The 15186-nt window shown below is 42.8% G+C and overlaps 1 protein-coding gene across 1 annotated transcript in view; it reads right to left on the bottom strand.

Moving 5' to 3' along the window:
• The window catches only part of PCNT (pericentrin), a 132152-nt gene that overhangs the window by 92667 nt on the left and 24299 nt on the right, over positions 1 to 15186 (bottom strand). Inside the window, 5 exon segments of the mRNA XM_042471181.1 lie at positions 1654 to 1805; positions 2785 to 3006; positions 3936 to 4512; positions 8216 to 8679; positions 10019 to 10251. Coding sequence (XP_042327115.1) covers positions 1654 to 1805; positions 2785 to 3006; positions 3936 to 4512; positions 8216 to 8679; positions 10019 to 10251 — 1648 coding nt within the window.

Below are 15186 nucleotides of genomic sequence, written 5' to 3'. Positions count from 1 at the left end.
TTCTAGAAGAGTTTATTCCTGATGTTTCGCCAGCATCTGTGGCATCTGGCATCTTCAGGGAATGCATTCTCTGAAGATTCCAATCACAGATGATGGCGAAACATCAGGAATAAACTCTTCTAGAACATGGCCACATAGCCTGAAAAACTCACAAAAAACCATTTGCCTGTTCTCTATCTATTTTATACCTAGTATAACTATTTTAAGCATGTAATCTGTACTTAATTGTTATTTTGTTGTCGGGGATTGTTTTATTGCTTATTATGTTATTTTATGATTGATTATTATGCCATGTCATGTTATTTTAATATATGTAATTTGATACTGATAGTTGTCCTGCTGCCAGGGGAGTGCCAAGGATTGCCATTTAAATTATTATGCTAGGTTATGTCTCTATTATTATGCTATGTATTATGCTATGTATTTTGGATTTTTTACTCTGTATTCTTTATTTATTTTTGTATAATTCCTTTATTGTTATAATATTGCTGTGATGTATTTGATGGAGGGTGTATTTTGTATTTTTGATACCTTTAATAATAATAATAATAATAATAATAATAATAATAATAATATTTATTTCTATACCGCTATTCCAAGGATCTCAGCGGTGCACAACAAGCAAGTAAAACAATTAATACATCAAACCCAATTCATCAACATACATAATAGCATAAAACAATATAACAATTTGTTTTGTAATCCACCTCGAATCCGCAAGGAAAAGTCAAAATATAAATAAATAGTATTATTAATTTATGATGATGATGGATGCCAGCCGTGAAAGCCTTCGACTTCACAAAACCTTCTCCCTTCTCTCTCATCTTGGTCTCAGCAACTGAGTAGCTGTCTGACAAGCAAATGAGAGGCCTCTTACCTGCGCTGGCCTTTGCTTCAAGGCTGGCACAGGCGAGAGGTTTCTTGGTCGCAGCTCAGCCAGCTGCTCAGTTGCTGGTCCCAGGGTGACAAGGTAGCAAGGAGAGGTGACCAAGACTAGAGATTTTGAACCACCTATTCATCTGATCTCTTGCTGTCTTTATGTATTGTTGTTACTGTTGTGTCTTTTTGTTGTTTCCAACCTATATTGACTTTGGGGTGACCCTACCACCTGTTTTCTAGGCAAGATTTGTTCAGAAGGGAGTTGCCTTTGCCCTCCTCTAAGGCTGAAGGAGTATAATTTGTCCAATGTCACCCAATGAGTTTCCATGGCCAAGTGGAGATACTGTATGAACCCTGGTCTCCATAGTTGTACTCCAATGCTCAAACAACTACACTCATCTCCCCATATTTGTGGCTTTGATTATTCATGGATTTGATTAATATGTTCTCTCTAAGAATATCTAGGCCATCCAGTGCAACTCTATGGTCAACTTTAACTAAAAGTTCCATTGAAAGACCTAGAGATTTGTAGAGAGAATACTCTACTAGGCATTTGTAGCTCCTCCAGTGCAGTTCTATGGTCAGTGTCTGTCAGATGTTGACCACAGAATTGCACTGGAGAACCTAGAGATTCCTAGAGAGGTGTCCTCTCAGGTAAAAACATGGTGTTTTTGTTATTTGTGGTTTTTCCATATTCACGGGGGTCTTCTGCTCCTAATCTTAGCGAACATGGAGGGACAAGTGTACACCACATTGGCTCTTGTCTGTACTAACCTTTCATTCTTGCAACGTTCAATATCTGATTTCAACAAAGTTATCAGAGTCTCTCCTTCTTGGTTCTCTCTATTTTGTCGCTGTTGAAGATTTTGTAGTTCAGTACTGGCGTCTTCCATCTCCTTGTTTAAACACCTGTTTTTTTCTTCCAGCTGTAACAAATTCAACATTGAACAAAAAAACAACAACATCTCTTTGCTACAATATTCTGTAGGTTTTGCTTAGCAAATTTTATTCTTATTCACTACACACTGCAGTGCCACATCCAACTTTGTGTGCAATAACATTTCTGAAGTTGGAAAACTGAAGAACTGAAGTATGGTATCAACAGTAACTATATCAATTACCCAAACAATTCAGATAAAACATTAGTTTTAATGTTTTTGATCTCTCAAGATCACATCACATTGTTGGGCAACCTTATTTTGTTCCAGTGAGAGACAAACTGTGTGAACTGCCTCTGACACAAATGACAATTTCCCTCCTAGGGTGGGCTGAAAAGTAAAGAGTTATTCTCCATCTCTAACATGCAGTTATTCTGATTCTGATCACACACGCCCTCTACCCTGCAACTTCCAAAGCAAAATAGAGACATATTATATGCATTCACCCTAATAATAATAATAATAATAATAATAATAATAATAATTATTATTATTATTATTTATATGCCGCCCAATCATTGGGAATCCGGGCGGCTTACAACAGAGGGGATAATAGACGGTTCCCTGCCCTCATGCTTACAATCTAAAAAGACACGACACAAAAGCAGAAGGGAATGGTGATGGGGTTAGGGGATCAGGTCCAGCAGTTTTTTTCTCCCTCCGAGGCCTGGACCAAGGCAGATGGACCAGAGAGAGGGCTCTTCTTCTTCAGGCTAGCCCTGATGGAGCTGGGCCAGACTAATACTCTCCCTGCCAGGCCGAAAGATGACAGTTATGGAGGGAGGAGCCTCTTTCTTCAGCCTAGCCCAGATGGAGCTGGGCCAGACTAATTATATAAACAAGAAAGCAGAAGTGCACAAAGGTGGCTTATTTTGGTTCTCAAATGAAGGCAAAATGCTCAACCAAATGCAAAGGTAAACAGATTTTTTTTCTTACAGAAATCCCAGTAAATCTGTGCATTTCTTACCTGTTGCTTGTCTGTGTTTAATTGTTCCATATCTTTCTGAAACTGCTGCCATTTTTCTTTTTCTGTCTTAACTTCCAATGTATGAAGATTGTCAAGCTCCTGGATTGTATTTCTATGCTGCTCTTTGATATGGAGGATTTCTTCATGCAACACATCCAGGGCTTTATGATGCTCATCTTCCAACAGTCTTCTTTGTTTTTCTAGCGCTACTTTCAAATCTTCCTACAGATTCAAAAGTTTTCAAAAACCCAAATTACACAAAGTTCATTTTTATAAATAAAAGCAGCACAGAGCAGGCTGCTGGGAGCCATGGCTGCATTGTAGGCCCGGGCCCACCAGTGGCTGCTCCAGCATTGCCTGCCTGCGACTCTGTGGATCATTAAGATGAGTGCTGTGACTTACAAGGTGATAACAGTAGAATGTTGGTGTGCATCCAGACCAGCAGCACTGGTGTGGTCCCGCCCATTGGCTGCAAAGCCATCTCTCATCCAGTGGTAGCCATAGTAGGAGCACCAGCTTGGTGACTTGGAGATCTCCAAGTTTCAGGAGGGGAAGTGGTAGCTGCAACAAGCTGCTGAGCTGGCCAAGCAGCAGCTGCTGCTGCTAGATAAGAGGCTGGCCTTGCTGCTGGTGTGCCATGGCTGAGCAGGACCCCCACCAATGGCAATGCCGCCAATTTGGATCTGCACTGTCATGTTGCTGCTGTTGCCTTGTGAATTGCAGCTCACCTCAGTGTTCATGTAGGTAAGGGCAGGCACTGTTAGAAAAGTTGCTAGCAGGCCAGGGCTGATGCCACAGCCATTGCTCCCAGCAGCCCCCTCTGCTCTCCTTGGTGGCCCAATCAGTAGAGGCCCAGACTCCTCCCTTTATCATCACTGCTGCCTTCATGCTCTTGAGCTTTGGAGAGACAGCGCAGCGGGATCCAGGTCATTGTGCCATGCCATGGACACCCTCAACTCCTCACTAGTCTCCCTTAGAGCATGCTGTACTGCTATAGCAGATTTGTTAGAAGAGGGATCCTCTGTGCCCAAGTGGAAAAGAAATGGGGACCCCACATCTCCTTACCAATAGCCAAATAAAGATATGGTCATCTGAACTACATTGTTGAAAAAAGAGCCCACAGTCAATTATCATTAACAATCTCTACTTACTTTATGAGCTTCTTCCAGTTCTTCAGCCATTGTTTTAAGTTTTTCTATGTGAACAGTAGCCAACTCTATTTTCAGATTGTCTTGGCATACCTGCAGGTCTTCAGCATGTTGACGTTTCATTCCATCTAATTCCTTAGCCTGAAGCATTTGATTTGTTCTATCCTTCTGAATCAACTGTTTTCTTAAGTCCATTTGTAACTCTTGAAGGGCTTGCTTGTGCTCATCTTGCAGAAGCTGAATTTCAGACAGATAAGTAGACTCAAGACTACTGAGCTCTGATAAGTGCTTAGCCTCCAGCTCTGCAATTTGTGCTTGATGATCTTCCTGTACACCATTTACATACGTTTCCAGCCAAGCCTGTTGTTTAGTTTCTAATGCAGACTTAAGAGTTTCGATTTCAGCCTGATGCTTTGTCTGTAGATTCAAGGTGAGGGACAAAATTTGCTCCTCCTGTATATGCTGCAGTTCTTTATTCTGGAGTTCAAGTTGAGCAATATGTTTTACTCTCAGCTCCTGAAGGAAAATTTCATGTTCTGCGATGATATTTTTAGTCATAGCTTTACCCTCTTCCATAAATCTAGATTTATACAAAAAGGCGGGGGGGGGGGGGGGGAGACAATTATTTTTAAAAAAATGTCATAAAAAAGATCAAAATTCAGAGAAAAATTACCACATAGATCAATTTCATGTTTCACCATGGAAGTGATACCTCTTCATGCTTTAAACATGATTCCTGTGGTATTATTTGCATATTCTGGGCCTATTCTGGAAATGTAAAGCCTGAAAAGTTTCTTGGTACCTTAGCTGCATCTCTGAAATAGGGAGATGGCTAGGGTGAACCAAGAGAGCCTCCAACTAGATTACAGTGGTACCTCGGGTTACGAAATTAATTCGTTCCGCGGCTAATTTCGTAACCCGAAAAACCTTCGTAACCTGAATTGCCATAGGCGCTAATGGAAAAAAATAGCTCTCTGCTGCCCTCCGGTGGCGGCATAGCGCCGAGGTTTTTTTCGTAACCCGAAAAAACCTTCGTAAGCCGAAACAATAAATCCCTATGGGATTTTTTCGTATCCCGAAAAATTCGTAAGCTGGGTAATTCGTATCCCGGGGTACCACTGTACTGCACTACATTCTTATAACGCTGCTATTCCACTTTAACTGCATTGGCTGCCTCCTGTTGCATTCTGGGATTTGCAGTTAAGAGAGGGGTATTTAGAAGTCTCAGCCAGAGACTCTTAGGCTTCATGGAACTACATGCCCCAGAATGCAATAGGAGGCAGCCAGTGTAGTAAAAGTGGAATGGCAGCGCTGTAAGAATGTAGTGCGGTAATCTCCCAATTTAGTAGGGAACTACAAATGATGCAACAAGTGGGATAGAGACTAGAGCAGTGATGCCACAAAACCTGAAGCAACTATGACCACACATGATTTCAAAACCATTGGAAAGCTTATGTCATGGCAGTTATGGCAATAAAGAAATCTTACTTCTCTGCTCCCACTGTGTCTAGACTATTACTGTATATAATCATGCATAAGCCTAGAAATTTAAGTCAAATAATTGACCCAAAAACTTATCCACAGGTCAATGTAAGTATTGTACCTTAACTCTTATTAAAAACCAGGAACTACCCCCTGGTGAAAAGCAAAAGAGTAATCTATCCTGGAAGCACTGACTCCCTCTACTCTCATCCATTCAGCCTTTAGTATGAGCACAAATAGTTATACCTGCTGGAATTCTGTAAGTTCTTTAGCATTGTTTTTCTTTGCTTAATAATAATAATAATAATAATAATAATAATAGGATTTATTTATATCCCGCCCAATCACTTGGAATCCAGGCGGCTTACAACAGTAGGGATAATACAAAGCAACAGCAATAAAAATAACAATAAACATAAAATAATAAATAAATGTAAGATAGCAATACATAGCAAAAAACATAACAATATCGTATCAATTCAATAATGACAAAAGCCTAACACAGAAGATTACGTTCAAATCAATAATTATCAAAAAATACTTATCATCTTTTAGAACCTTTGTTATACGCCCCTAAATTTTGCCCTCGACTTATCCATGGATCATATCAAAATCCATAATTTTGGCCCCAAACCTGCCATTGACTTATACACGAGGCCGACTTATAGTCAAGTATATATGGTAACTGTCACAAATGTCGCTAGGAGGTATGAAAATATGGCATTCCTAATCAACAAACATCTTTCTGTTTGACTATAGCAGACAATAACAGATCTAGATGGACTATTTTTGATTTTACATACAGTGGTACCCCGGGTTACGAAAGTAATCCGTTCCGCGGAGCCCTTCGTAACCCGAAATCTTTCGCAAGCCGAAATTGCCATAGGCGCTAGCGCTGGAAGCCGCGATTTCGTGTGAAAAAGTGCCGAAAAGCACCAAATTTTTTTTCGTAGCCCGAAACAGTTTTTTCTAATGGATTTTTTTCGTAACCCGGAAATTTCGTAAGGCGGTGATTTCGTATCCCGGGGTACCACTGTATAAGATATTTTGAAAAATTGTTTTGATTAATATTTATGGACCTAAATAGTTTTTGAGCCAGAGATATTTCATAATTATTTTAGTAAGCTTGTTGGTATAGAATACCTTTATTTGATTGCGGATGGTGATTCTAATATAATTTTGGATCATTGGTTTTACAGAAATACACTTCCACCAAGCAAACAATCCATCGTGACAGCTACTTTAGTCATATATGAATGAACATGGTCTATTTGATGTGTGGAAATAGTACAACTAAGAGACAGAGAACGTACCCCTTATGTTCACCATCATTATTTCAGGTTAGATTACAGTGGTGCCTCGGGTTACGAAATTAATTCGTTCCGCGGCTAATTTCGTAACCCGAAAAGCCTTCGTAAGCCGAAAACCCATAGGCGCTAATGGGGAAAAAAAGCCGCGGCTCTGCCGCGGCTCCATTTAAAACAGCGCCGGAGTTTTTTCGTAACCCGAAAAAACTTTCGTAACCCGAAACAATAAATCCCTATGGGATTTATTCGTATCCCGAAAAATTCGTAAGCTGGGTATTTCGTATCCCGAGGTACCACTGTATTTCTTTATTTCTGCCTCTTTGGTTAGTTATATAAAAACACGTAAAAGTGAACCCTTGCCAGTATCAGACCATACTCTGGTCTGTCTAGAACTGCACTTTTCTAGTGCTCTTAAACCCTTTAGTCTCTGGCGATTTAATGTCCTGCTTTTCAATTATTAATAGTTTATGGCTCAAAGATCAGCAGATCTGATGGAATATTTTAAAATAAATTATTGTACTGCACCCTTTGGGGAAGGGGTTCAAAGACTGAAGACCCAGCCTCGGCTCCAGCTTTCTCCAGCCGATGGGGCCCCAGTCTCTGCCTTTGAACTGCCCCTGAAGCCAAGCCCAGGGTAGAGGCCTTGCAGGGGGAGAGAGGAAGGAAGGAAGGAAGTGGTGAGAGAGACAGAGAGAAAACAGAAGGAAGGAAGGAAGAGGAGAGAGAGAGAGAAAACAAATGGAAGGAAGGAAGGAAGGAGAGAGAGAAAGGGAAAGGGAAAGGAAAGAGGGTGGGCTTCAGTTTAGTTGTCCCCAATGGCAGCATGGCTACGTGCACATGCCACCATTGGCGACAGTACAGTACAGGCTTGCCGTCTGTGGATATTCAAATCTTCCGATGTTAAGTCCATGGATACTGAGGTCCCACTGTACTTCATTGCTAGAAAGACATTTTTTCTCCACTTGTAATCCAATGGATAGATCTAACAACACTTTCAATATTTGAAAGAACGATGTATAGACAAAATATACAAATTAATGTATATGTGGACATTTGGTCAGCTTTCATAGAAATGTACAACTAATATGGTCACTTTCCCTCCTGTTGCATTTTTATTTTTCTGCTTTTGTCATACTGCAACATTACTGTATGTATCTGAAATCCCTTCTGAATGCAAATAAATTTAAAAATAAAAAGTAACTATCACAAGGCACATACCAGATTGTTAAACTCCTACTCCTATAATGGAATAGTTTAACTGTATTAAAGATCATTCCAAAATTTTTCAGAGTCCTGAAAATACTATGGTGGGTGTGGAGGAAGCCTACTAGCAAAATAAATATTTCCTGAATCCTTACTGAAAGTAGAGAGTTCAACCTTCAAGAGTTTTTTTTATCTTATTTTAAAAAGAGATGGCCCTGGTAGCTTTTTATATCTGAAGTTGCAAGCAAATGTAATAATAATACATTGTGATTAGTACAATAAATTTCAAACCTGTTCTCTGCGTCTTTAAGTTTAACACTGTATTCTTCCTGTAATATTTGTTTAGCTTTTTCTAACTCTTCGGCCATGAGTGTCTTTGAAGCTGTTAATTCACTGTCATATAGAGACAAAGTCTTCTGTGCATTTGCCAAACTATCCTCCAGCTGCTGGACATTATTCTGCTGCTCCTTTAGAGATTTCTCCAGTTCTCCAATTCTAGCAGCCTGCTGATCTTGAAGCCAAGTCATTTCAGCTTCCTGAAGTTCAAACTGCTTTTGCAAGGCTTGCTTCTCACATTTTGCCTTGTTTTCGAGATCTTTATATAACAATGACAATTTCTCATTTTTTATATTCAAGTCCTCCTGCTTCAGTTTCCATTCTTCAGCTTTTGTTTTATGCAAGTGTTCAAGTTCCTGGATCTTTTCTTCATTTCTTATTAATTCAGCTGTATGATCTTCAATTAGTTTCAATCTGATCTATGAATATTAACAAATTAAGATATCAGTTATCCTTAATTCTAAGCATACAGATTTTTTAATTATGAAAGATCAATCTGTTTTCTTCAATAGTCAGATGTCTAATCTTACACAAATGAGATTAACATGCATAATTCTATAAATATTTACTCAGAAGTAAATCCCACAAGGTTCATTGGGTTTTACCTAGGACTCCCATGTTAACCTGGTTGGCCAAGTTATTTTTCCTGCTCTCTGTTTGGAAGACTGGTAGACCTGAATTATAAACCTTCATTTTAAAAGTTAAACAAGTACATCACTATCTGAGTGAGATGCAGGGGAAGATGTTCAAATACAGTACTATTTTGTCCACTGTTTTGTGAGAAACAAGGTTGTCATTGTCTTTCAGCGTGTCCAGTCAAGGAGTGAAGTCTCATACTTGTGACTGACATTGTCACAGATTTATAGATGGCTCTCTCTATCCAGATTCTGCATCCACAGATCCAACCAACCAGGCTTGAAAATATTTTGGGAGGAAATTCCAAGAAGCAAACCTCAGAAGCCTCAGAAAATGCATTGAATGTTGCCTTAGCTAGTAGATGGTTGGGTGAGAGTCAGAAATTAGTAAGGTAAGCGGAATGGAAGTGTAAAGAAGCACAAACATTTATCACCACTTTAACTTACTCCCTACTCACAAGAAAAAGTTTATTGAGAGTTATAGTGACCTAAATGAATATGGCAAATTTCCTGAAATCTGGTCTCCCTCTGCCAAATCCACATGAAACTTTATACTGTTTCTCTTAGATTGGTCATTACTATTAAAATAGTACTAGTAAGCATAGGCTGAAACACAGGAGCAAAAAAGGGCAACAATTAATGCTGAATTAGCAAAATTACAATGGTAAATTAGAATATAGTCAACCCTTTGTTTTTGCGGGGGATTCGTTCTGCCCCCCCCGCAAAAACAGAGACTCACACGTATTCAAGCCCCATAGGCCTGAATGGGGCACACCCCATTGAGGATAATGGAGGTCATCCCTCCATGAATAATCAAAAATGTGGATCCTAAGTCTGTGAGAAAGGAGGGGTGACTGCATACAACTGAAATTAGACATGCAAAGTTGAAGGACTGGAATATGGCAAGTCAGCATCTTAACATGGTGTTTTCCAGCCATGGGAGGGGGGCTGGAAACAAACCAAAATCACTGTATGTAAGGCAAGCCAACCTGCTGCACAAGGCCCACTCCATTTTTATTATACATGTAAAAACACAACTGAACTTAATGATGCTTCCTATGCATCTTTACTTCAGATTATCGAAGTAATTATTATTTCTACAGAAAACCCTATATGAAACTACCTGTTCAAATTCCTCCTTCAAATGCATTTCTTGCAATATGTTTATTTCCTTTAATTCAGCATTTTCTTTCCTCAGCTTTTCTATTTCCTGAGTAGAAATGGAGAGCATATTTGTTTGAAGATCATTAAGTTTAGCCTTATATTCATTTTCCAGTCCCAAGACGCGTTCAGCTACTTCTGCTTCAACTTGCCATGCAGCATCCTGAGCACTTTGTAGACGAAGTTTAGCAATTTCTGAAAACAATAAAAGTTTGGGGACTTTTTGGTTTGGCACTGAGCCTGAAAATTCCACAAGTATAAAAAAATTCAACTTATGAGACAAAAGGATGTGAAAATGAGAGGTTACTGCAAAGGTTCATTCTTGGATGGTAGGACGAGCAATCCACTCACTAATTAGTTATGCTTTGCATGTCAATGATGCAGCATGCAATGATGCACAATTCTTTTTTTAAGTTGACTGTTGACTCCACTCCCTTTACTGACAGTTTTATCGTAAAGCCTTGTCTATTGTATAACCTACTTTTCCATTTCTAACCCAAACCTACCTCCCCCGAAGTTTTGTTTGGCAGCCATCCATGAAAAAAAACTTTATACTAAGTACCAACTTCTTTTTATCTGGATGGTACAAAGATGCAATCCACTCACTCATGGTATTTACCCAAGGCATCAACTGCTAGGGTAGGTGGGGCTGCCACAAATCTATCTACCTGCAAACACAGGCTGCCCAAACACTGACTGTGTTGATCTGTACTCATCAGTTTTATAATGTCTCATAAATGTCCTTTCATCCTTGCGCACACCATCCAAAAATGATGATACAGTATATACAGTATTTGGTGTCACTGAACAAGCTGAATCTTGCCACACATTTTTTGGTTTAGGTATCCTTGCATAATCATAATAAAAGAAAAAGAAAAGGTAAAGGTTTCCCTTTTGATGTGATTGTCTAGTCAGGTTTGACTGTAGGGGGCAGTGCTCATCTCCATTATTAAGCCAAGGGAGCCAGCATTGTTGATGATGACTCCATGGTCATGTGGCCAGCATGACTGAACACAGAAGTACATGGAATGCTGTTACATTCCCACTAAAGTGGTACCTATTTATCTACTTGCACTTTCACATGCTTTTGAACTGCTAGGTTGGCAGACGCTGGGACTAGTGATGGCAGCTCACTCCATCATGCAGCACTAGGGTCTCCAACTGCTGACCTGGCAACTTTGCAGTCGTCAAAGTTGGTGTTTTAACAACTAAGCCACCACATCCCATTAAAGGAAAATACAGTCGGCCCTTCTTATACACGGATTTTTTATACACGGATTCAAGCATACACGGTTTGAAAATGTTCCCAAAAAGTATAAATTTACCTTGATGTTCCATTTTTATTAGGGACACCATTTTGCTATGTCATTATATTTAATGGGACTTGAGCACACACAGATTTTGTTATACACGGGGGATCTTGGAACCAAACCCCAGCGTATAAGAAGGGTCCACTGTATATGGTTTAATCCATCAAGGAATCATCAACTTAATTGCCCTGTTTCCTAAGCTCTTTGGGTAGAAAGAAATGAATAGTACCTCTGAGTGCCTAATGTGATTTTTTTTATGCGTTCACTACTGGCCTTCTCATATTATGCCATTTCTTCTCAAGAGGATGTTTTAGCTTAGGGCAGAAATTTGAGAAATTTTTCTCCTCATGATGCATTTAGGCTTAAATGTCAATTGTGTCAACTTATCTTCCTCAAACCTATGGAAATCTGGATTCACTTACAGTGCTATCAACTCTGAAACTTCAAAATAAACCGATTCACCCCAAAAGAACCGGGGAAAAACAGCGTCTTTTTGATACGGGTTAAATGGGTCAAAAGCATGCCCCCCCTTTCCGAATTGCTTCAGCGATTCAAACTAAGTGGGAACCATGCTCTTTTAAACCGGTTCATACCGAATCACAATGCGGTTTAAAAGGTAGTGGGAATAAGGCCATGCCGGCCTGCCTGCCTACTCATCTGCCTGGTGCCTGTCATTCGTCTTGCAGCGCTAGCCACAAGATCCAAATTGATGAACTGGCACAAACATAGTGTGAGCCAGATCTGCTATTGAACCAATTCATCAATTCGGATCAGAAACTGAATTATCAGGTAATTATTCTTATTCTTATTCTTTTTTCTTGCTCTTTACTTTCTATATGCAAACTGTTTTTTTCCATTTATGCTTTTATTTTGTAATATATAATTCTAATAACTAGTAAAAAAAACCCGAACATTGGTACTTACCCGTGAAACGTTCATTTCCAGCAGACGAGAGTCCTAGCATCCTGTATTCTGGGTTTAGCTCCTCCTATTTGCTCCTGTAGGCAGGGACAATAAACAAAAGACTGGCCCCTATATAGGGAGGAGCTAGCCCCCCTGGGCCTCAGTCAATAACAAGCCAAGCAACTAGTAAGGTAAATCAAGGAACTGAACTTTAGTAATATCAGCTAAGGGTTAACTAGAACACCTTAGAAAAAACTAGTTCAAGAACAAACAAGAACTCAGAAAACCAATCCAGCAACAAGGAGAACAAGGCAGGTACACCAACAGGCAGGTGGGGTTGGAGGCTGCAGGCAGCACCCGGGTGGACAGGATGCTAGGACCCTCGTCTGCTGGAAATGAACGTATCACAGGTAAGTACCAACATTCGTTTTCCCAGCAGACAGGGTCCTAACCTCCTGTATTCTGGGATTTACAAAAGCCCTCTCGAACTGGGAGGGAAGTGCTGCTAGGAGACTGTGGCCCCCGACACAATCTGTTGGAGGACCCTCCTTACAAATGACGCCTCAGCGGACTGAGACACGTCCAGTTTGTAATGTCTTATGAAGGTCGAAGGCGACTTCCATGTGGCCGCCCTGTAAATGTCTGACACGGAGGCGCTAGTGGCCAGGGCCGCAGAGGTCGATGCACTCCTGGTTGAGTGCGCCATCACCCCCTCGGGTGGAGTGAGATCAAGAGCTCTCTTGAATACAAGACCTAATCCACTAACTCAAGAGTCGAGACTGATACCTTGCATCCCAAAGAGCCTGGAAGAAAGGAAATGAACAATATCTCAGATGATCTTAAGGTTGAAGTCCTCTTGATGTAGATTTTGAGGGCTCTGCGCACATCCAATGTGTGCCAGGTCTTTTCCAAGTCCTTCTTAGGATTGGAGCAGAATGAAGGCAGGACAATGTCCTGTGACACCTGAAAGGCTGAGTTGACCCTAGGCATGAAGGTAGGGTCTGGACAAAGGCACAATAAGTCTGGTCTAAAAATTCTTATAATGAGATGGTCTATAAGGAGGCAGAGGACTCCTCCTCTATGTTGTACAGCTGCATGGCTGTAAAGCAGTGCTTCTCAATTATTTTCTGTCATGCCCCCCCTAGGAAGAAGAAAAAATTTCGCGCCCCCCGCACGACTGTAATAGTATCATTTGTCTATAAAATTATTATAAGTACACCTCTGCATAACAGAGCCTCGCGCCCCCTTTACGGAGCCTTGTGCCCCCCCTGGGGGGCCCCCCGACTATTTGAGAAAGGTGCTGCTGTAAAGGAAGCTGGACTTGGCCCAGCAGGAGCTGAAGCTTCCAACTCTGGGGCTATGGGCGCCGCCATTTTGCCGCCCAAAATGGCAGCGGCCAGAGCGGCGAAAAGCGCGATGGGCGGCCGCGGCGGCAGTAGCGCGGGCCTCTAGGAGGCCCGCTGCCGTCTCTGGGGCCTCCAGGAGGGCTCCGGCGACGGAGGGCGCTCTGGGAGGCCCTTTGCCGTCGCTGGGGCCCTCCAGGAGGGCTCCGACGGCGGCAGGGGGCCTCTGGGTGGCCCTTTGCCCTCGTTGGGGCCCTCCAGGAGGGCTCCGGCGAAGGCAGGGGGCCTCTGGGTGGCCCTTTGCCGTCGCTGGGGCCCTCAGAGGGCTCCGGCGAGGCAGGGGGCCTTGGGTGGCCCTTTGCTGTCGCTGGGGCCCTCCAGGAGGGCTCGACGGGCAGGGGGCTCTGGGAGGCCGTTGCCTTCGCTGGGTCCTCCAGGAGGGCTCCGGCGGCGGGGCCACGGCAGGGGTCCCTGGGAAGCCGGTTGCCTTCGTCGGTGGGGCTTCCAAGAGGGCTCCGACGGCGGCAGCGGGCCCCTGGGAGGCCAGTTGCCATCGCTGGGGCCCTTCAGGAGGGCTCCTGCGGCAGCGGTGGGCCTCTGGCGTCAGGGGCCGGCAAAGACGGGGAGGCTTCCAGCACTGGCGGTCCCCGCCGGCTCTTTCCCGGCCTCTGACAGGGCCTGGGGCCCCGTCATGGTCCGGCAAAGAGGAGGTGGCCTGGCCCTGGGGGTGGAAGCTCTGCCCTGGGGGCAGAAGCTACGCCCCTGGAGGTTGGAGGCTCCACCCCGGCATGCGGCCCCGCCCCTGGGGGGTGGAAGCTCCAGCTCCCCGGCTTCGGCCCCCCCAGTTGTCTGAGGGACAGCAACCCGGCCCCCAGCTCAAAAAGGTTGCCTACCCCTGCTTTATAGTAACCTGGCTGCATGATAGAAGCTGGCTTGCTCCTCAACTCCCTCCCACTTGCATAGGTACCTGGGAAGGGCAGAGGGGGCTGCTGTGGGACATGGCTCCCCATTTATCTGAGGTATGTCTGGATCCTGAGAAAGGATCACCTTTGATGGAAAGGAGAGGCCAAGGGCCCCAACTGTTCTCAAGAGTGCCACAGTTTGGGGCAGCCAAACACAATTGGGGTTGAAGGGAACTCTTCACCCATGATATCCACAAGTGGTTTCCCCCTTTTTTGTTGTTGTAATTTTTGGGGAGGGAACAGGAGGATGTGCTCTCTCATAGAATCCTTGGGTTGGAAGAGACCCCAAGGGCCATCCAGTCCAACCCCATTCTGCCATGCAGGAACTCTCAATCAAAGCATAACCAATACTGTAGATGGCCCTCCAGCCTCTGTTTGTAAGTGGGTGGCAGAGGCCATGCTCTCTTGGGGAGGACATGAAGCCATTTTGTGCTTTTTTTGTGGGATGCTCTGTGGCAGCCAAAAAAGACCATTTTAGAGTTGAAAGCTTCAGCTCCTGCTGGGCCAAGTCCAGCTTCCTTTACAGCCATGCAGCTGTACAACATAGAGGAGGAGTCCTCTGCCTCCTTATAGACCATCTCATTACAATAATAATAATAATAATAATAATAA

This window comes from Sceloporus undulatus, chromosome 1 (genome assembly GCF_019175285.1).
Source record: "Sceloporus undulatus isolate JIND9_A2432 ecotype Alabama chromosome 1, SceUnd_v1.1, whole genome shotgun sequence".
Lineage (NCBI taxonomy): Eukaryota > Metazoa > Chordata > Lepidosauria > Squamata > Phrynosomatidae > Sceloporus > Sceloporus undulatus.
This window is presented reverse-complemented; position numbering and strand designations above follow the sequence as displayed.